The sequence below is a fragment of the Camarhynchus parvulus genome, chromosome Z, assembly GCF_901933205.1.
Source record: "Camarhynchus parvulus chromosome Z, STF_HiC, whole genome shotgun sequence".
NCBI lineage: Eukaryota > Metazoa > Chordata > Aves > Passeriformes > Thraupidae > Camarhynchus > Camarhynchus parvulus.
This window is the reverse complement of record NC_044601.1, coordinates 24,573,712-24,596,193: the sequence shown is the minus strand read 5'-3', so window position 1 is coordinate 24,596,193 and position 22,482 is coordinate 24,573,712. Positions and strand designations below refer to the sequence as shown.

General features: G+C 38.6%; 1 protein-coding gene across 2 annotated transcripts in view; it reads right to left on the bottom strand.

Moving 5' to 3' along the window:
- Positions 1-22,482, bottom strand: part of PCSK5 (proprotein convertase subtilisin/kexin type 5) — a 230,353-nt gene that overhangs the window by 39,066 nt on the left and 168,805 nt on the right. Inside the window, exons 18-21 of one of the 2 annotated variants that reach the window (XM_030968460.1) lie at positions 21,176-21,273; positions 20,626-20,755; positions 19,438-19,553; positions 4,955-5,057 (exon numbers count right to left, since the gene is read on the bottom strand). In XM_030968460.1, the coding sequence (XP_030824320.1) occupies positions 4,955-5,057; positions 19,438-19,553; positions 20,626-20,755; positions 21,176-21,273 (447 nt within the window). Of the gene's footprint in view, positions 1-4,954; positions 5,058-17,505; positions 17,694-19,437; positions 19,554-20,625; positions 20,756-21,175; positions 21,274-22,482 lie in introns of those variants that run through there. The other variant, XM_030968461.1, reaches the window with a different exon arrangement.

The following is a 22,482-nucleotide window of genomic DNA, read 5'->3' as shown; positions in this document are numbered from 1 at the left end:
TTTGAGATCATGGTGTGATTGGTGCAATCCACTTATTCCATGTAGCATGGTGGAGGAGGTGTGGAAGGGACTTCCTCTTTGAAATCCAGACATCTGCTGATAGTCAGAGTGCTGAGAGGGGCTGTGTTTCCTCTAAAACAGCTCGAACTCCTTGGTAAGCTGTCAGCATGTCCTTTTCAGCTGGGGTGTATCAGGCTTCAGACCTGCTGCATCCCCAGCTCCAGAACCCTGGTGTTTGTCCTCTACTCTCCCCTGAAGCTGTTTGCCAGAGGCTCCAGGAAGGACCATTCTCCCTGGCTGCAGCGTGGAGTACATTTTTTGTCCTGTCCTGGCTGGCCCAGGGGCTACTGCATTAACAATCTGTTTGATTTACACAAAAGCTTGTAGCTGCTCAAGACCCCTCTAAAAATCATTCTTCTTTCCTGCCACATGATAGAGAGGATGTCCAATCTGACAATAATCTGCAATATGCATACTGCAAAACCCCACAGCACTTAGGGAAAGCTCATGGGGTTTTTTAGCTGCTTGGTGTGACATAGCTGCTATTTTGTTGAACACATCCATTTCAAACTGACAATGTGCCTTTTGTAATCTTGCTCTTAAAAACTGAATTTCTTGGGACTTCCCTCTGCCTGTTTGTTTTATGGTAAAACCTTTGGGATGATCTGTATTATTCTCTCTTGGTTCTCTAATTTTCTCTGCTCTGTTTCTCCAAACAATGATGTTATCAATGTATTGCAAGTGTTATGGAGTCTGTGCCTTTCCTAGTGCAGTTTGGGTCAGTCCATGGCAAATAGAAGGGCTGTGACTCCACCCTTGGGGTGAGCAGCTCTGCTGTACCAAATGCCCCTCCAGAAAACTGTGGCCTGCACTCTTCTGCTGAAGGAAAGGAGAAAAACACATTTGCGATGTTAGTGGTGGCACCATTTTGCTGTCCTGGACTCCAGCTCATACTGAAGTTCCAGCACGCCTGGCACAGCACCACTCAGGGATGGTGTGACTTCATCCAGATGATGATAGCTCACTGTCAGTCTCCACTCTCCACTGCACTTACACACTGGCCGTATGGGATTACTAAAGGGTGAGTGAGCCTTGCTGGCCCCTCCCTGGTTCTCCAGAACCCATCTCATGGCTGGGGTTCACAGAGTCCTGGCTGACGTGGTGCTATCAGTGGTGCACTCCTTTGGTGGTGATGTTTTTGTTCCACCTTCAGCAGTCCCACAGCAGAAGGGTCCTCTGAGAGATCAGGCAAAGTGTTCAGCTCTTTAACTTCCTCTGCCTCCATACCAGCTATCCCCAAAGCCCAACAGTGACTTTTGGGTCCTTGAAATATCCTCTCTTGAGGCAATCTCTGCTAAGCTTTCATGGGCCAGTCACAGTGGGGTGTGTTTGCCATTCATTACCAGTCAGGGTCACTTCAGTTTCCAGTACAATCGTGTTGGGATCCTCCTGTCACCCCAGAAACAGATGGATCCTGTCCCGACATATCTTGATGGCATCAGAGTACACTGTGCACTAGTGTCAGCTAAAACCTTACACTCCTGTGGGTCTCCATGCCAGGTCATGGGATCCACACAGTTCAATAGGTCTGATTGTCCTTTTCCTCCCCCTGGCTGGAGACAGGGTCCTCCAGATCTGGTCATAGTACTCATTGCTTGTTTCTTTTAAATGTCAACTGGAGAACTGCAAGAGGATTGGAAGTAACATCAGCTCTCTTGTTCTTATCTGAGTGCTTGTCCAGTGGAACCTTGAGCAGCATTTATCCTTGAAGAATTTCCTGAGATGATTGCTCTTCCTCTCAGCTCAGGTACCCATGTTGCCAGGGCAGAGGTGGGTTTTCCACCCCACTTCCTCATGTCGTCTCTGTAGTCATACAGGAAAAACCACAGGTGTTTTTTGTTGTGTGTGCTGTCTCTTCCACAAAGTGGGGCACTTGCTCCTGGTAGCAGAGGCTCTGGTCTGTATTGGTGGGGCATGGGACTCTAACTTTCTTGAGACTTTCAAATCTGTCTGAGGTCTTGGACAATCTTTCCACAAGGATTTCCTGATTCCTCTTCATTCATCACAAAACAAACTGAATTGGTCTTGGATTTCTACTTCTGTGCAGTATAGGGGCAGCTGCTACCTGCATGTGTTGTTTCCCTGCTTCAGCTGGAATTTGAGTGGCTGTGGTGCTGGTTGGTCTGATTTCCTCCTCCTTTCCCTGAGGGCACTGTCCAGTGTTGACCTGTGTCCAGTGAAGGGTAGCCAGGGTCCAGCACACTGCAATAAGTTGCTCGTCTATGGAGTTGCCCCAGCATTTTCCATGCAAATATTCTGTCAGTTTATTAGGGTCCTGTAGCTGTTCAAGGGTGAACTTCCAAACCATTGTAAGAGAGAATTTTCCCCCAGACAGTGCCATTTTCTCTCATATTCTATGCCACTCAAATCTACCCACACTCAGGGAAAATCTTTGAATGACCTACCTAGAAATTGCTTTCTTGACCCTAAACATGGTGTAGACCACACCAAGGGGACATACCAGACACAGCAATAAGAACATGCATTCCTTTACATGCAAAGGAAATAAAAAATTCTGAAGGAGAAAAGGGAAGTGAAAACACAGGGAAAATAATCCTGTCCTGTTCTCCCACAGGCTGGGTATGATTATTCATGAGTTCCCAAAAGTAGATAAGGGTAGAAGATTCCCTGAGATAAGGGTAGAAGAGCAGCTTTGGATGCACATCCCAGATAACCCTCACTTCCCCTGATGTTATTATGTCATAGGCTGCTATCACACAGTACAGCAAGAGAGCAATCCTGATCCTCCTGCACTCCCTCTATGCCAGGGAACCCCTGACACAGCCTGGCCATGCCACGCTCTGGGCCTGTAAAGGGACCCCTTCTCCCTTCCCTGGAAATAAGATCAGGTAGCATTGAATAACTTCCAGCCCTAGCCATGCCCCTCCTGTCTACTGCAAAAATTAACTCCATCCTGGCTGGAACCAGGACATACATCTATCCATAACTAGGAGTCTGGTTGCTAAATTATTTCCTTTTGCTGGATAATTAAATATTTGCTAAAGAATCCTTCTTTGTGGTGAAAATTTACGGTCCATTTTTCACATTTTCTTAATGTCTAATGCTTTAATCTGCTTGGGAGAAAATAGAAATGCATCAATTCGTGCATCATTCAAAGACTACTTAAAGAACATAAAACAAGCTGGCTAGATTTCAACAGTGTTTTCCCTCCTAAGAAAATAAGAAAGGAAATGCTGTAATCCTCTGCATGTAACTGCTTTGACCACTTTGCTGTCTGAGGACCTGGGACTCAGTTTCTAGAGAAGCTGAGGGCCATTTAGGCCATTAGTACAGACTTTGATTGCACCTAGACAACAAAAGGCTTTCCATAATATTAAGATAGGGCATGTTTTCTTGGAGTCAGCCAGTGGCATTAGAGAATATCTGCAACATGTCTTCATAAATTTCATTTGTTATGATCATTTTTGGATTTATTTTGAAATAAAGGGAGAAATGTGACAGAGGTCTGGAGGTAGCTGCACTAGGCTTATATGGCATGCAAATATTAGTTCAACTACATGTGCTAGCTCTAATGATAGCCATCCTTAGAAGCAGCTCTCACAGTGGTAAACTACATTTTCTTCCTCTTTGTTATGTTGCCCCTAATGGGAAACACCTGGTCAGATCTTGTCACTAACCCTGGCTCAAACTATAAACAGATGGACAAGGAATTTTGTGATAATCAGTTTGTCTGGGTAAAAAATGACAGTTTCTTATTTTTTCTTTCAAAAAATCAAAAATAAAACAAAACAAACCCAGGCACCAGCATTTTCATTTATTAAACAATCTGACAGAAATTTTATTATTAAAATAAATTGACATCTATCCTGAATTTTCATAAGGGGCTCTTGCCTCTGGCAAGGTTTCTCTGTAATATTATTTCTTTCACTATAGACTGTTCCATTTAATATGACTTTTTCTAGCAGCTTTCATAATGTCCAGAAGGGTCTCAGAAATCCTTTTGAAATCTTAGATACCAAAATTCAGAATTTTTAGAGAATTTATCGTGGTGGTTAGAACAACATCCTTCCAAAAGGTCTCTGAGGCCTCATTACTACAAACACCTCTTTGCTTTGTAAATATCTGCATGTGAGGCTCACAATATAGGTTGCAACAGGCAATCTAATTGAAATGCCATTGTGAATAGGAGAAATCCACTCCACAGTCCAAAAATCTGTGCAGATTTTCTCTGGTCTCATTTCTGATGTCACAGAATTTGATAATGCTTCCTCAGTTACAAATTTGTTTGGGCTCCATTGCTCCTGGTTTGTCTTTCATTGGCATAGTCATATAATAGATATTTTCAGGGCAAACTGCAAAATTGCTTAGGGATTTTCTTCCCTTGCCTTAGATGATCTGATCCTGTTTTCATACCAGTGGAAATATCAGCTGGCTACAAAACAATCCAATGCAACAGAACCAGAGTTATTTGTGCGAGAACACAGCTATGGATAGGACGTGTATAAAACCAGTGGTCTTCTGGAATAGGTGTGATGTGACCTAAACATAAAGCTCTGATTTGTGAAGCCCTGTGGAAAAGCTTCTTTCTTGTTTTCAATCCTCATGTCAGGTTAGAAGTATTGGCCCAACCCACAACACCTCAGTTAGGGAATGATGTTTAGGTGCTATGAATGTCTCCCAGAATTAGCCTCAGCATCCCCACTCATGCCTTGAGCCAGTCCTCATAGCTGTGTAGAACTACAGATGCCTAAGTTTTGTCATTAAAATTGCCAGTTGTGATTTCAAGAATTATGATTTAGAAAGGATGAGGATGAAAGAAATTCTATTTTATATATAGAAAAGAATTTTTTCTTTATCTGTGGGAATGATGCTGCTAAACATTAATTGCTTGTGTAGCCAGCTTTGTACTGCACTGGTGATGGGAGACAATTACCTTGTGAGTGGGCAGCTGATGCAGCTGTCTGACTCAGGTCCAATGCATTTCTGACAGGATGTGTCACACAACTGGCATTCTTGGGAATCATCAAGATATTCGCCTGGTAGGAAAAAAATGGTTTATTTCCGATCAACCTTCTCACAATTAAAACAAAACAAAACAAAACAAAAAACCAAAAAAACGAAACAAACCCCCCACCCAAAAACCAAAAAAAGACCCAAAAGGAAGTGAAAAAAGAACCAATCTTTCCAGGCTGGAAAACATAGTGGTGAAGAGGAATTGGATCTATTTTAAATTACTGAAATGAGCACATTTCCCTGTGGCATCAGGGAAAAAAGTACTGGCTCCCTTGGGGAACCAGGATAATCACACCTGTTTGTTTGTTTGTTTGCTTATTCTTTTCCACATGAATATGAGAAAGAATGTTTTTTGTTGTTTTTGTTAATTTATTTTGCATCAGTTGAGGTAATGAGACTCTTAAGATTCACGAGTTACATCAAAATTAGTGCTGCTGAGGGGTATTCATTGTGTAATGTCTTTTGAGCTCGCTTTCAAGCTGCAGGTTAAAGAGTTTGCTGTCATGGGTGTGGATATGTTACATAAGGAGATGGGCTTCAGCAAGCTTCCATCAGTCAGAGACCTGTTGGTGCTTCCCAAACCTACAGCTGTAGCATAGTCTGTTTCAGTCCTGGGCTGCTGATGGTAGACTCCCTACCTAAAGGACCTAGGCTTTAATTTTGGCTGGATTGAAACTTGGTGCAAAAGTGCACAATTTTGACTTGAAAAAGATTTTATATTATATGGATTTCTACCTCAAAATTGAGATAAAGATATAAACATTTCCAGATCATGAATACATGAGTACTACCATGCTGCTGAAGCACAAAGTTTGGCTCTTTACTTAGTGAATATTAATTAAAACACTGGTACAAACTGGTAAACTGCATGCCTAATAAGTCTTAGGGCAGAGATTTGGTAAGTAGTATGAATACTTTGTCTCTGTGCAGCGTCATGTGGGAACAGTAAATTGATTTATCATGCAATTTTATAAAGCTCAACATTGGGCCTTTTATGTCAGTTTGTTTTGGGAAAATTTATTATAACTGAGTCTATATATTTAAGGAATTGGCTGTTCCTTCATTCTTGAGTAATGGAAGAGGCTGGACAAAAAGTCCTATATAATACATAAAACCTGCAGTCTCTATGGATACTTCAATATCAAGCAACTCTTTCCACTTGCATTGCTGCTGGAAAATCCAGATCTGGCAAATATAGTGAACTTTAGGAATCAAAACACAAATATGGAATGACTCGGGTTTGGCTCTCACTTGCAGTCAGTTCCTTACATTTGAAGAGCAAAGGCACAATACAAGAAAACACTTATACCAACTTAAAACAATGTAGGGAGGAAAAATTGTCTAAAATACTGCAAATTATGTTCTCTCTCTGTTGTGTTTTGAACAGTTGTGTTTTTACATATTAAACAGCAATAAAAAAATTTATAACAGTCAAAACCTCTGGTGTGAGGTATGACCTAGGATAGTACTTACATACCTAAGGGGATGGGAACAGCAAAGTTATAAAGGCAAACTGACTGCCCTGGGTGAAACCTGGGGTACCCAAAATGTAGGCAGAGATGTAATTGTTTTGTAATGGTTTGTGTGTCTTCTAAAGAGAGGAAGAAAGTAAAATACAAGCCAAAAGCAGTGATAGAACCAGATAAACCATGAAGACAATGCTCCTCAGACGTTGGTCTGAGATCAGTGCTAGCTGGGAAGAAGTTCAGACTGGAAGAAAGTGAAGAGTCTCCTGATGAGATCAGGGAAAAAAGAGTCTGAATGCGAACACGTTCAGACATTTTTATAGTTCTCCTTATCCAAAGAGCAATTTGTATACATCTATCTCTGTATCTCTATATATCTATGTTTCTATTTCCATGTATTTATGTAATCCCTTGCATGCCCATAAAGGCCAAAACTTGAACTGTGTAAACTGACTAGTTCCATGGAACTGGTGCAACATTTCTGAACTGCAACACTGCATTTTTATGAGTAATTACTTAATAGTGGACTAAAACTAAAAACATCAGAAAAGCTATCAGACAAATAATTCAGTAGTATTCTAAATTTTTCTGTTGCCCAGATAACATTGTTGTATTAGTGCATATCTATCATAATACCAAATGTTTATGATTCTCACCTTCTAGAAAAAAATGATGTGGCCTTCAGGCCATTGACAGATTTGGTTAATGTAAGCCTCTCGAGCCTTTTTGATATGTAGCCTGAGGATGTAACATGGAATCCCACGTTCTCAAATGTTTTATAGGGTTTTAATATATAATTGTGTCATGGTCTAAGAATAGTACTCCCCAATTCTCTGCCCTCACTGAGATTTACCTAAGCCAGATACCTAAGCCACTTGCTTGCCTTCCTTCCCCTACTCTTTCCCTTCCCCCTTTCCCCTCCAGGGATGGAGTTGAAAACTAGAGGCACAAAAATGTGAAAATCACAGGCTGAGATATGAACAATTTACTGGAAGCAGCAACGAGATAATAAAACAGTAAGAGCTATGGTGTTAATAACAAAAGATTTAAATTATTACATGGAAAATAAAACAATACTGGACTGTTTTGTCCTCCACCCTTTCTCTTGCCTGTGGAAGGTGAGAGCAAGTCCCTTTGCTTGCCCCTCAAAAGTGATGTGAGATGGTAACCAATAATATAAGGGTCTTGCCATGCCCCCTTCCCAGATAGTATAGAAAATTAACTTTGTCCTGCCTGAAACTAAGACAAATTATATATATATATATATATAATTTATTATTCCTATCTATCTATTTATCTATCTATCTATCTATCTATCTATAGACACACACACATATATATTTGGACAATAATACAACCAAGAAAAAAATGCAGTATCTGAAAAGATTTTCCTTTGAAGGTTTGATGTTTGAGTTTTTTTATTCTATTGGATTTACATCGCTGGGAAATCTGTCAGAGTGGCTTTATTACATGATTGTTTCTCTGATGATGTTTTGTGACATGTATTAGAAAACTTCTCTATTTCTCCTTTACTTTATTTTCCCTCACTACCTGAATGCTTATCCTGTGTGCCTATCCACTGTACCTAAATTTATACACCTCAGCTATGCATTCACGTATAGCAGAAGTACTTTAGTTTTTAAAGGGTTTAGTTCTTTCCATGTTATGCCTTTCATTGGAAGTGGTGTAATTAATTTCAGCTGTGCTTGGAATAGTGCCAGGAAGACCAGTTCTGTGGCTCTGAACTGAAGCATTTTAATGAATAGTATTACAAGAATGTGCACCAGAAAATACTTACATATTTGGCTGTCTGAATTGCAAATCACATCTAGAACTGTAGATCTGACACGCTAACAAAACAGGTTTTGGTGGATAGTCAAAGAGTTAACACTGGAATTCAGAAAAGGCTTTTAAACTATTCCACAGGGTAGTTCAACTATCTGCCAGAATTCCTTGTGAGCAATTCACCTAGATAAATACAGGCTGCCAAAGCCTCAATCCTTTTATTCTTTTTTGTATTAAAATATGTATCTGTCTAACATATTTAATAGAGAAATACTCTCAACAATGTCTTCACGTAGCTTTCAATCAGGCAATGATTATCAGCTACTTTGGATCATCTCATATTTATCATTCATTATTGTGTTAATTCTGCTACCTTGTTACCTTGTTTAAAAACATTTGTCACAGTGTTTGGAAAAAAAAGGAATTTGAGATATTGTAGAAATAATGATATGTTAACAGACTTGATTCCTCATAATAGGAAGATTTTAATGTATAATTTTTGTGTCCATAGTTAGAAATGTTTAACTCCATATTTGGGCTACATCAGGTTTCAGGTTGTGGCTTTAACTGCCTACAAAATCCCTATACTTAATGCTCGGTTCCTATCAGTTCATATGATGCATTTTAAAGTGAGGTAAAAACTATTCCCCCCATTAAGGAGGTAGAAACCTGAGTTGCAATAATATAATCAAATTAGTTTGCAATAGCAAACTAGAACCTGTCTTTCCTGAGTCCCAGCCTGGAGCACTTGTCATAGTTGCCAAGTCGTTCTATGTTTTTGCATAAGCAGCATCACGTGTACCTTTAGCTTGTCACTATTTCTCTCTTGCTTTCCAACACCTGTGCCACTCATTGGCAGCACATGATGTTTCAGGAGATCAATTAGATCAGGGTGTGAGTATCCTTGTCACTTATGCAGGGAGGTTTCGTGTGCTGGCTGCCATAAGTCCTTTTCTCTTGTAGTCCCTCCGTGAGACTTAGTCACTGCAAGTCACGTGTTACTTCTCCACTTTGTTTGATCAAAACATCATTTTATCTAGTTTTAAAATGTTCTTTATTGTCGATAACATTGCTGCAAGGGGTTTTCCTTAAAATGAATGGAAAAAAATGACCTTATTTCCTCCATTTTACTTGTTTACTTTCATGAAAATCTGGATCTAGATTTCATACTGGGGTTCTTTTTATGTAATCTTATGGGTTATAAAGGTTTGGCAAAGCAGATAAAAATTGCTCAGAATTGCTTTTCATCCATCAGCTGTGAGAATTGAAATAAGTTGGTCTTACAGAGCTCTCTGCTTTTTCTTGTGTTTGGCTATGATACATTTTATTTTGTCTGGCTTGCTCCTTGAATTTTTTTAAGAAACATTTACTCATAAAGCTCAAGTAGATAACTAAAACTAACTTGCATATAAAAATACATGTAAATTCGCTCTAAAGAGTCTTTTTGAAGTTACTCCTTTGCTTAGCCCAAGCTCTCAGTGTTTGAGAGATTATAGCTCCCAGAAAGAAATCTTGCCATAACGTCCATGATGTAACATTTTCAAAATGAAGACATTTCCTTTGCCCTCAGATTTGGCAGTTGTACAAAATTTGCATCTGGTTTCCAATTATTTGTCTAGCTTCAGTTTTCAGTCTCCTGCTAATTACACAATGTCCAAATTTCTGTCTGTCTATTCAGATGTGTAGAAGGGACAAAACTTTTGGGTATTATGAGGTGATGAGAAGGATTCAGGATTGGAAGTCTTCTTTTCAGAAGTGCTCTAGGCAGTGACAAATGAGAAGGCTGAAAATAGGATATTGATTCCTAAGTCACTAAATCTCCCTCTTGTGCCAAGGGGCAAAGCAGAACCTTGAAAAGGATTGAACATCTCTTCCCTGAATGGCTGTGAGCTGAGTGTGATATAATGATTTTAGGATGAAAGGCCCCTTTGTTGCAGGATTAGGTGGGATCACACAGAGAGACTCAGGTTAGCTGTAATCATGACAGTCAGGAGTGAGGAAATTGCCTTTATCAGACTCTGCTGTCTTACACAGCTCTCTATGCTATTCCCTGCAGAACAAAACCATTCACATTAGCCAAAGATACCTTATTTATTTCTAACACAAAGGGATTTTCCCTTCCCTTTACAACATGTACTTCTCACCCCCATTTCTATGTAGTATTAATACAATTGTTGTTAGAAACCCATTGAAGAGCCAGAGTCCTCAGCAGTACTCAGTGGGCATAAAACAGACCCCAGAAAGATTTTTTTTTTAAAAAATCACCTTTAACCTTTAAATATCCATTTCTACTAAATTTTTAGGTATTTTAAGAATTTGCTTTAAAACTGTATTTTTCCTAATTATGTGGATACCTGGAAGCATAAACTGGCTAGGTTCATGGTTTCTCCCCTCGCCTGTGTAAACACCTATGCCAGAGCCTAACAAGGTGTTCTGCTGCTCACCTGTAGCCTGAAATCTGACAGTCCCAAAAGAAAGGGGGAAGGGAAATGAATCTCTGTGGATCTGTATCAATAAAGCTTTGGTTTGTACCCTTACCACTTGTTGAAGGAGGGAGAAATACTACAGCACATTCAAAATTTTAGATTCACAATGGAAAAAATATGCTCAGCCTGTCCATTTCTTGAGCTTCCCAGCTGGAAATTTTCCTGTTTTATGTTTTCAATCTTCCCATTCTTCATAGTAATCAGTAGCCGACTATCTTCTAAAGGGCAATGGAACAGAAACACTTGAACCTAACTGAAAATTATTGCACAGTGCTGATCATACTGCTTTGGAAAGCTAGGTAGTTGCATGTGAAATACAAAACCCAAATGCAGTATGCTTTGAGTAAAGCTGACATTATTAGCACATGGAGTACATTAAAGATAGAATCTTTCAGTGCTGGAGGAAAACACACACCAGAGGCAACCAAGGTAACAACAGTGTGACTCTCTCCTCTGTTATAAAGCAAGGAGTACGTACTTTGTGTACAGGGAGCCTTCCCTGACCACTGCAGGATTTCTGTAGTCTGATTTGAATAGACACAAACCTGAAGTGAGAAGAGCTGGATGTTTTGGTGCAGTATTTCAGTGGTGTCATCCATCTTAAGATAAGAAACTTCTGTGCAGGCTGTTAATACTGGACATCCTAAACTTAATGAGGAAATGAGCAGAGATCTGTTGATAATTGGGCAGATGTTAGCAGGACAACTATTGTCCCAAGATGTAACAACTGGTACAATAGATGCATACTATTAATCAAATGCAATTTCTGTTTAATTTGCAGAGATGAAGACATATTAAAGCCTGAAAGAAACCTTCCATAAAGATTCAAGTACGTCCTTGGAAGTAAGGAGCAGATCAAATTAAATCTTTTAATTAGGGTATAAAAGTCTAAACTTTATTCTCATCTGTAGTTCTTCAGCCTCCTCAATACACTTGCACTGGTGATCTTCCCCTGCTTGAAATCTTCCCTGGTTCCTGGTCTCTGCTATAAGAAACTCTGGATAATTTTTTACTGATTACAGATTACATTCCCTTTAACAATCACATATTCCATGTTGATGACACAGCACTTCTAATTCAGATACACCTGCAAAGAGGGTTTGTGGCAATGTTCAGCAGGATGAACTAATTTTGAATCTTCCTTTCAGCCTTGAAAGTGTTCAGAGAGGCTCTGCTAAAGGCAGACACAGCAAGATCAATATTTACACAACTTCATTTTTGTATGGCCTTGCTCTTGTAGTATGAAAAGGGGCTACTTTATTTGGGAATGAATATTTGAGTTATTTTTGTATTTTTATCCAGTGGCATTGCACAGAATGGTTCATTAGTAAAGTCATAAGCACAACCACTGATAGCAACCTGATCCATGGGGATGGAGCTAGTCTTTCCTTCCAACCCACATCTCAAAAAATATCTGCAGGCATCAGGAGGAGGGCAGTGGGCAGGCCAAGGAAAATTGTAAATGCCAAAGTTATGCAGTATTATCTGAATTATAATTAAATCACATTATTCATGCTCCAGTAAACACTCAGTGTTACTGTTGAATTTGCATGATAGAGCCATTAATTCTCCTTGGGTAAACAAGTACTCACTGCTCGTCAGTGTTCTGGCTTCTCACTGCCAGATTGATTGGAAAAATGGGTACTTAATCACCTCATTGCTCTTTACTGTATTTTCTGATGGTTGAGTGTTTTTTTGCTTTGAAAAGTTTTGCTGGTTTCCCAGAAGACCTTCAACAAATCCACCCCCCAAACACTCAGAAAACCAATAGATGATTGTATGAGGGTCATTCTTCTAAGCTTTCCTGGTCATCTTTGGCAGCAAATGTATGACCTGCTCACGTATTTGCTGCCAAAACCCAACAAAGACCAGCCTTTGGTGCAGCACAAAGAGTCTGCACTTGCTGCTTACTGCAATTATTTTTTTAAAATACTCAGATCTTCCTTCCCATAATATGTTTTCCTTTGACTACAACTCCCATTATAGAAGTGAAAATTGTCTCTGTTCTTATGCGCAAACACTGCTTTTCAATCCAGAAAGGAAGTTTTCAGGATAATTTCAATTTGTAGTTTGTTCTTAGGGACACTACACTCACAAACTCTCTAATTCTTGCTAATGGGGAGGATTTAAGCCCCAACAGATCATCATGACAGGTGGTAGTAAATAATAAGATAATAATCTATTTCAATAAAACCCAGAAATCTCACAAATTAGTTTAAGTAAGGCATGTTATTAAAATTACATTAAACAGAAATGGTTTTTTTCCCTAGTAAAGAAAATGCTCATCAAAAATATATTTTCAACCCTTTTTTTTTTCCACTTATTGAATTCCCTATTCTGGAAAAGGTCATGCAAGTTGTTGTGCATCAGTTTGCTTTTGATGAAAACTTGACTAGGGTTTTTATTTGTATGCTGTAAAACTTTTAATGCTTGCTTAAAATATCTTGCACAAAAATCTAATGGCAAAACTTTTCTTGGTTCATTCTGTACCATTGACAGCACAATGGCATATCTCATATAAATATAAGGCATGGTAATGAATCATAGACAAGTTATTGTTCGGCAAGTTGCACTGCAAATTAAAAGCTTTGACTCATACAAGCAATCTCTTACATGTCTTCACAGGAATCTTGAATTTATAATAGGCCTTCTTACAACCACTCAGTTAATTAAATATATTCATTAAAAAGTACAGATGGCTATGACGAGAATTAACTTGGTCATCAACAGTTGTCACTTGCATTTAGTGAGGGGTGAAATTGATGCAGGTAGCTCTAGTGCTTCTGCACATAGGTTCACTCACACCTCTGTCAAACTCTTGGGATCGACAATGTGGCACCAGCAGCAGTCAATTACACAATAGGTTCAGTGGCAAGGAAGTGGACATGGCATTGGAAAGCTACAATCACAGCACAGACTGGGGTAGTCTGTAAGGTCTAACAGGGAAATCTTTACTAGGAAATAGTGTGCTTCACAGAGGGGAAGTTCGCAAAGCCTCCCCAGGAAGAGGCAGGGAATGCCCATGGATACAGGTGGGCGTGGGTAGGCAGGGGCTAAGCCAAACGTTCTAGGAGCTGCTGGTCAGAAGCATAAGATTGCCATTGACCTCTTCTGGCATCTGATCCTACAGTACTGGTGTGTGGCTAAGGTGAAGAGCTACAGCTGAAAAGGGAGTAAGGTTGGAAATCCACTGCAGAAAAGGAAACATAATATGACACTCCCACACAACAGGCTTCTGCAGGATGTTCTGCAGGTCTGGGGCATGGTAAACTTTTTAAGCATGTATGGCTACTTTTTTTTGTTGTTTTTTGACCATAGTTGTCTTTCTTTAAAAACTTTGGGACTTTTAGTAAAGAAAAGGTCTAGAAGTGTGTCCAATTTGCATTTAAATTAAGGGTTCTCCTAGACTAGTATTTCCCTGAACTGGGAAATACCATGTTCTAATTACAGTGGCATCTTCAATTTGTCATTGCTTTCTGACTTGTGATATAAATAAAATGAAATTGATGAGCAGATTTAAAATGATGCCATACAGTCTTTCCTGACATAGGGAAAATTATTATTTTGTCCATACTTCTTATCTTCTGAGCTTTCTGAAATGGTCTGTATCCTCTCTGTGCGCCATCAACAGTGTGAAATACTGATCACACCAAATTACTCATCATTGAATCAGAGAAGGAGGAGCAATCACCTAAGAAATCTCTGCAGCTGGGAACAAACTACCTTCTTTCAATTGCAATCCTGTTGCTGCAGCCATCCTCTAGTACAAGCACTAGCTATAGGCTGCTTACAAATTTTGCATGTCTCTGACAACAGCTATTAAGGCAAAACAAAGAAGGATGACCAAAGAGTCTGAGCTGACACCAGAAAATTCCAGTTTTCAGCCTAAACCACAGATTTATCCTTACTCCTCTGCCCATTTGGAAGATGAAAGTGAGATGGGAGCTGAAACAAGCAGTTCTTCATACAACATTTTATTAAGGTAGGCAACCTTTTTTCCAGGTGTGGTCTCACCAAACTACTGCTAAGAATGCACCATCCCACATATGCATGCTTCTGGGGACTGAATGATGACTAACCAGGTCAAAATAGGTCAGTGACAACGAGATGCCTACGGCCAAAAAGTGGTGGGTTTTTTTTCCAGGAAATTCTTTACATGGCCTCAAATGTGCTTAACATGCCATGTGAATATACGACCCCTCAGATAACTGCCCTTTTGCTCTGCAGTCAGGCTGTGGGACCAAGTGGCAAATGGACACGAGTATCAGCTCGTGCCAGTGAAGGAGCTCACCCTGCAGGGGTGGCACAGGAGGTGGCACGGAGCCCTGTGGTCATGTGCTGTGGAAGTGAAGGGACACTCTGGCTGTGACCTGAGCTGCACGGCAGGCGAGCACGAGAACAGACATTGACATCACGCTGTGCAAGTGGCCTCTCTCTATGACCGCAGAGATGAGACCTTCCTTCCTAACTGCCTGAGCCATTAGGTAGTTACAAATTCTGATTTTAATCCTGAACACACAACAGATTAGACCCATCACAAACTATTACAGATCAGAGGAAGTCAACATTGTTACCCATTAGGGTTCAGATATGGCTCTAGTGTAACTACACAAAAAGTGATCTCCACTTAAACCAGGTATTTCTGCAATCATAGATTCCACCACTTAAACTAAAAGAAGTCTGTAACTAAATCCCCAGGTATGCAAGTGCTGTATACGACAGAGCTACCTACATCCTTCAACAAAGATGTTTAGCATATGGAGCAACATGTTTTTTCAGACCAAAAGAACAGGAATTTAGGTTAATTTAATAGAAAAAATAAAATATGGAATAACATTGATTTTGGCCAATATCAATTACAACAGAACTACCCTATTTTACAAATAACAACTGAACATTTTACACATGTACAGTATTTTTTCAGTAAAAATGGATTTCGTTATAACAATGTCAGTTTTTTTAAAAGAAAACAAAGTTATTAATTTCTTCTCTATAATAGTGTTAGAGACATTTGTAAGTATCCAAACAGATTCTTTACAATCCATTACATAATTAAATCTCAATAGTGAATATATATTTATATATAACATATATAATATTAACTTAAACTTTGAAAGCATTATGTTCTATTTAAACACGCTATACTGAGAAATGAGGCAGTAACAGACTAGTAGTTAAACTAGCACAAATTTGAATGTTTATCAGGAAATTTTTAATGGGCACCAAAGGAGCTTGACTGCACTCTCTCATACTGAAATAGTTTATCTGCTCTCTGCTAAGAGGACATTACCTCTAAAGGTTTGAATTAGTTTGTAAAACATCCACAGTCATTTTTGATCCCCTTTATTTTCCAGGATTTACATGCTTAAACAGCTGAAATCCATTTTCTGTTTGTGTGTTCTGGAAAGCTAACTGAGAAAGACACTTCTCATGTTTTAAGTATTATCCCCAGTAAACAGTATCTTTGAAGTTCAATTTGCTGTTTTATGTGAAATGACTGTCTTTTGAACAGTATGCTGAGTGAAGCTGAAGAAGACAAATTAAACAGAAATTTGTACTGGCAGCCATGTGCCTGGGTAGAAAAAGAGTGAGGCTGGGGTCACTTCTCTTATCACTCAGGACCATTTTATAGTGAGGTAACTCCATTGGCCTTAGCAGGACTATTCCTGCTGAAATTTCTACTGCAAGCAGTTAAAAGCAGATTCAGGCCCATCATGGCACCAAGAGAACCACTGGTTTATTGCCCTATATGCAATTTTTCCTGGAGGTGTATTTGGCACAATTATAAATCCAGTCCTGTAAACACATCCTGTTGTATATAGTCACACTGGCATTTACATATGGGCACTATGAAACAGTTCCACATATCTGTATGATAATATCCCCTTTTTAAATGAACATTACAAGACAACAATAATTTATGAATACTTCTTACATGTTAGCAATGTTTGCTGACTTCTGAGCATATACATTACTCTCACTTATGCAAATCAAGAGAAGTAGTATATTCTAAATTTGTCCACTACAGGAACAATGGGTTTCTTATGTTTATTTGAAATAGCTTTGACAATTTAAAAAAATAAAATAAAAATCCTAGCATATCTGTTAATAAGCCACCTGTCTAAAAATGAAATCTATATGACCAAAACCACATTTTGGGAAAACATATATACATACCGCATGTGATACAAAAAAAAGCATACAGCACAGGAAGTAAGAAAGAAATGTGTGCAGAAATGTTCACTTTCCATTTTTTAAAATAGTGTTAGAAAAGGGGCAGAACTTAGTCCTGCACTAATGATGTTTCTGATCCCCTCAGGAACTCAAGTTCCCCCTGTCAATACATACAGCACAAAAAAAGACTAATGCAATTTTTTTTGTATTGTTTAGTTTTAATCCATGTAAACTTGTGTTGTATTCTTGAAACACTATTTAAAGATCTTGAAGTGGAAAGAGGCAGGAAAGAAGGGAAGAAAAAGAACCTTCAAAAAACAGGAATAATCCTAAGGTTGACAGGAAATCAAATCAAGAGTTAAATGTTAATTTTGGCATCAAATGCTTTGGTCACACAATACTGACTCTGTGATCCTGGATGCTCAGCTCTAGACACCCAGTTATGAAAGGTAGGCGTGTTGTAGTTTTTCCATTTAAGTTCCAACAAACAGTTCGCCATCTCCCCAGACAAAGAGGGGGGAGAGGGAGAAAGGTGGCTTGCTTTCTTTTTCTTTCTTTTTTTTTTTCCTTTTTCAGTAATATGAATTAATCTGTAAGTCAACAGGAGGAGGAGGATGCTGGGAGGTGTCAGTTCACCCCTTTTGTTTACATGTTCTGCAACACAATTGCTGAAGCACTTTCCTCTGGCAGAGATTGTTCTTTTTCACCAGCATACAGAATCCTCCCTCGGCCCAGGACTCTTCCGTGGCTTCCAGAGGGTAGCAGCAAGAGAAGGAGGGGAGGTTGAAGGTTTGGAGAGCACGGCGTGTACAATGGAGGAAGGTTTAATTGGTCAGACATGCAGATTTGGTTGAAGAGACCATTCAGGAGCAGGAAGTAGGAAATTTGGTCCATCAAAAGAATTTCAGTCAACAGCATTTTTTTTTCAGGAAGAGATATTGTGTGGTCCAACAGGGAATGATTGGTATCCATTTATGAAAAGGAAAAAAAGATTAGAAAGAGAATAATTAGAATACAGTGATGTTTACAGCAAAGGAATTTGTTCTCAATTTTTATGAATTAAAAGAATAAACCAATCACAGAAAAAGAATAAAACATTCTCAACAGAAATGCAAATCCTATAGAGCAAGTTGATTGTAAGGCATTGAAATCTCTGCTTTTGTAAATTAATAGAAAAAAACCCCCAAACCCTCCTGGACTTTCCTTGTTGCCCATGACTGCTGAGAACATGTGCTATGTGGTGTGACCCTGCATGGTGCACTGCAAGTGCCTGAAAGCCTGCACATCCATGTGCTGCCCTTCCATGAGAGCTGCATTTGGAAGAATGGTGGTGACAGTAAAGAGACGGGGTGTCCTCACCCTTGGGAACTACAGGGATGTGATTGAGGCTGCATGTGTACAAATGAAGATGGATTTATGCAGCTGTACAAAGACAAAACTGGTATCTCAAATGTTTGCATTGAAGAAATCAATTGCAATACCATATTGGCATTACACTTCTTAATTTGTCTACGTATATCTGTCCTCTTCTGGACTTGCTTAAGACAATAACTCTTCCAATGTCCAGACATGAAAACGGCTCATGACTAGTTTACCAATATCTGCAATGTAACTTTACAATGAACAGGATAATTTTCAATGTTTGGGAGCCTACATTCCAACAGGAAGTGTAAAGGTCCACAGGAACAAGACTCACACCTGTGCTCTTTCTTTTTTCTTTTTAAAGTCTTCTTTAACTCTTAGTAAATCCAGCGGAAATAAGCTGGACCCAAGAGTCACTGTTAACTTTTACTATATCTGATGTCAGGTATCTTCCCAGACTTTGTTCTGATGTGATTTTCCTGTTGGATTGCTCTTGTTAGGGTCTACTTACAAGTAATTCACATGGTAACATGTTTAGGGAAGTACAATGTTATCTAAATGTTTCTGTAATTGTGACATTTAAAAGGAATTATTATTAGTGAATAATTAAGACAGTCATATGCAATAAGAAGGCTATCTTGGTTGCCACAGAGAATTTGGAGGAAGTTCAAATCTCCACCCTAAATAGTATGTTCCCTATTTCAGAATCCCTTTTTTCTCACTACCCTTTCACACAAGTCAAGCAATCCTGCGGGTGCTTTAAATCGTTTTTACTTACCAGCATTTTCACAGTTTAAAGTGCCGAGATAGATAAATGTAATTCTATTAATAGTACTCTAGGGTTCCTCATATAAAAATCTTTTGAAAGCAAAAGCTTTTGAACAAATGCTAAGGAAGGAAAAGTAGGTTGTTGGCAAGGGGAAAAATTATTTTAGGAAAATTCAGGTAAAGTGGGTGTGACTAATCTTGCTAACACATGCAAATGTAAATTTTTCCTTTTCATACATCTGAAAATTTTAAAAAGTAATGTAGACCATACTTAAGAAGAAAAGCAGGCCAAACCAACTCCATACATGTAAAAAAAGAAGCTGGCAGTGATAAAATGGATCTTTTCAGAGACTTGCACTCACCATCCTTGCATACTGTTCCAATGACACAGACACCAGTGTCTAGGTTATATCCACTTGGACAGCTTGTACAGTTTCTGTCTCCTTGGCCACTGCAATCCAAACAGCTGGCATCGCATCTGAAAGACAACAGCAGGAGTTGGCCTTCTGGCCTCACCAAATACAACACTTCCTAGGACACCTCTTCTGTATTGCAAAGGACTTGTTTGCTCTTTCTAGAGGTACAAGGTACTATAATATTACTACTACTAATTTTGATTATAAATAATTGACTACCCCTGCAACTCAGTCCTATTTCTTTCCATCAACAAATTTCTATTCCAGAGTTTTTACTAGACAGCTGTATTATTCTAGTGCGTTGCAATGACGCATAAATAATTAGCAAAAGTATCATGCTGATGGTGCAAACATGTGCATGTGAAAGGCATGAACTAGGGCCACAGGACAGAAATGACTGACATGATGCCCAGTCCCTTCACCACCCATCTCGCTCCATTGTCTTTTCATTACATATTGATTGTCTTTTATGTAGAACACATTGAAACACACAGGGATTCCCTTCCTGCCCTGAGCTTGGATCTGAGTCAACAATAAATGATTCCAAAGGGCAACAAATGATGTTTGTTTAACAAAGTATGGAATAGAGAAAATGTTCCTTCCTTGTACAGCACAACTTTGCCCAAGATTTATCCAGCCATTTGTGCACTTGAGTCAGGTAAGCTACTGTGGACAGTAGTTTGGAATCTACCTGCACTATGTTTGTGAATATGCAGTGGAAGAACTGAAATGGCCTTTATAAATAGGAACTAACTTGCAATGAAAAAAAACTGTAGTTTGATTGTTTTTGTTTTTTGTTTGCTATTAAGAAATGCGGATCCTCAGACTTGTAAATTTTATGCTTCTATGCAAGTCTACTTACAGGCTCACTAAGGCTCACTTTAAAATGAAGGTCACACACATATACCAGAAAAAATACTTTTATAGGACCTGTATGAATATAAATCATAAAATAATAATAATGGTAATAATTACAACAACAAAAATAATATATTTTTCTTATTTATTTAACATTAAGTATTTTTTTAAGTTTTGATGTCAACAGTGTTTTATCTTCTAATAAGTATGGTCATTTCCAACACAGTAATAGCCAATATACTGCCAAATATCAGATATATCAGTCACTGATCATACCTTTTGCAGCTTTTGTATCCACTTTCAGTGGAGTGATCAAGGTAATAACCACTACTACAGGACAGCACACATCTTCCATCTTCCATAAAGTAACCCTGTGTGCAGTTTATACAAGCATCTACTCCAGCACCTTAGTTGGAAGAGAAATGTTTAGAAGACAGGTACATTGTTAAAATAAACAATTACATCATTTCAGTGTATCTTTTTCTGAAATAAATGGCTGCAGTTCTAAAGCTCCCACAAAATCTACCAGTCATTATTCCACCCCTGGAAGAAAATGGAAGGCATTACTGGAAATCACAGCAAGTTCTACTAAAATTAAAAAAGGAAAAAAAAGAAAAAAGAAAGAGGAATTTATAAACTCTTTCAATTAAAAACCTAGATTTCTATGTTAGTTGAAAGAAGTTTGCCATATTTGAAATGTAATTAGAAGCTACTAACAGAATGAAGGATTCAGACATAAACAATGATGCTATACTGTAAGTGTGGTATATAGTGGAATAAAATCATACAGGAATGAAAATTAAGCAGACAAATGTCAGTGGGGTACCTGCACATGTTGCACAGGAACGGTGGCATGGCTCACATTCTCTGCCATTATGGTATTTTCCTTCTTCACAGCGGATAGCACATCTGGTGCCATGCAAACTATCATAAAAAGGAAAAAAAGGACAGAGCAGATAATGGCAACAGAGGACAAGAAGATTGTGCACAATCCAGTAATTCTCTTTTAATCAGAGAACAACACATATATTATGTTTCATCAGCTTCCTTCAATGGTCATATTTCATAAATTTAGAGACACCAATCACTTAAAGAGGGAATACAAAGCAGTTTTCCCCATGGTGAAGTAAAGAAGCTGTTTACAAACTCTTTATAAATACTACCAAGTAATACAGGACAGAAAAAAATTAACAATGACAAGCAGCACTAAAACTTTAGGCATGTAAAATGCAATTATCGAGGAATTTGGCAAAGGGTCAGCATTAAAAAAATGCTAAGGGACTTGTTAACTGAATGCTGGTTCTGTGAGGCTTGTGAGATTTGTTGAGATTACAGATGGAGGTATTCTGCCTGCAGGCACTTTTGAGAGAGCACAAAAATATGAGTAACAAGTCACATTTTTATATATTCCTTGAAGTAGTTGTTTATTGTTTTCATGTTACATGGTGCCTATAGCAGTTTGTTGGGGTTTGGGTTTTTTTGTTTGTTTGAAATTAATTTTTTTAAACTAGGACCTCTCCGCCATGCTTACCATCTTCTGCGGAATCTCAGGATTCATCCAATTTAACACCTTCCCTAAAAATGTTCATCAGCTCCGGGGTTTCCCACTCTGAGTGCTAACCATGTTTTTACAGATTGTATCCAGCAACAGCCAGGTAAGTTCAGCACCACTGACAATTTTCAAGAGTGCATTCAGCCCCAGTTTAGAAAATAAACTAGGAATACAACAAAACTTCACAATCCCTGCTTTTCTCTTGTCTTTCCTCAGTGACAAACCTCAAAGAGCTTTACAATATACATAGCATTATCATGTTTTTACAGATGGGAAAATAATTTGCCCAAGTTTATTTAATGGGCCAGTAACAGAGTAGATCTGGAATTCAGGTCCCTCAAGACCCACTCAAGGAAGGCTCTGCTCATTGATACCTCTGCCAAGAAAATGCAGAAAGTACGGAACAACTATGGAAAGTGAAATACATGTCCTGAAAGGCTCCATTAATCTGAAATAAACACACATTTTTTAAAAAATGTTACCAAAAAAGACTCTCTATTTGCTAAAATTGCCCAAGAAAACATGAAGGTTAGATTTTAAATTTTTTTAGTAATTCAATTTCAATAAAGGAATTCAGCTAT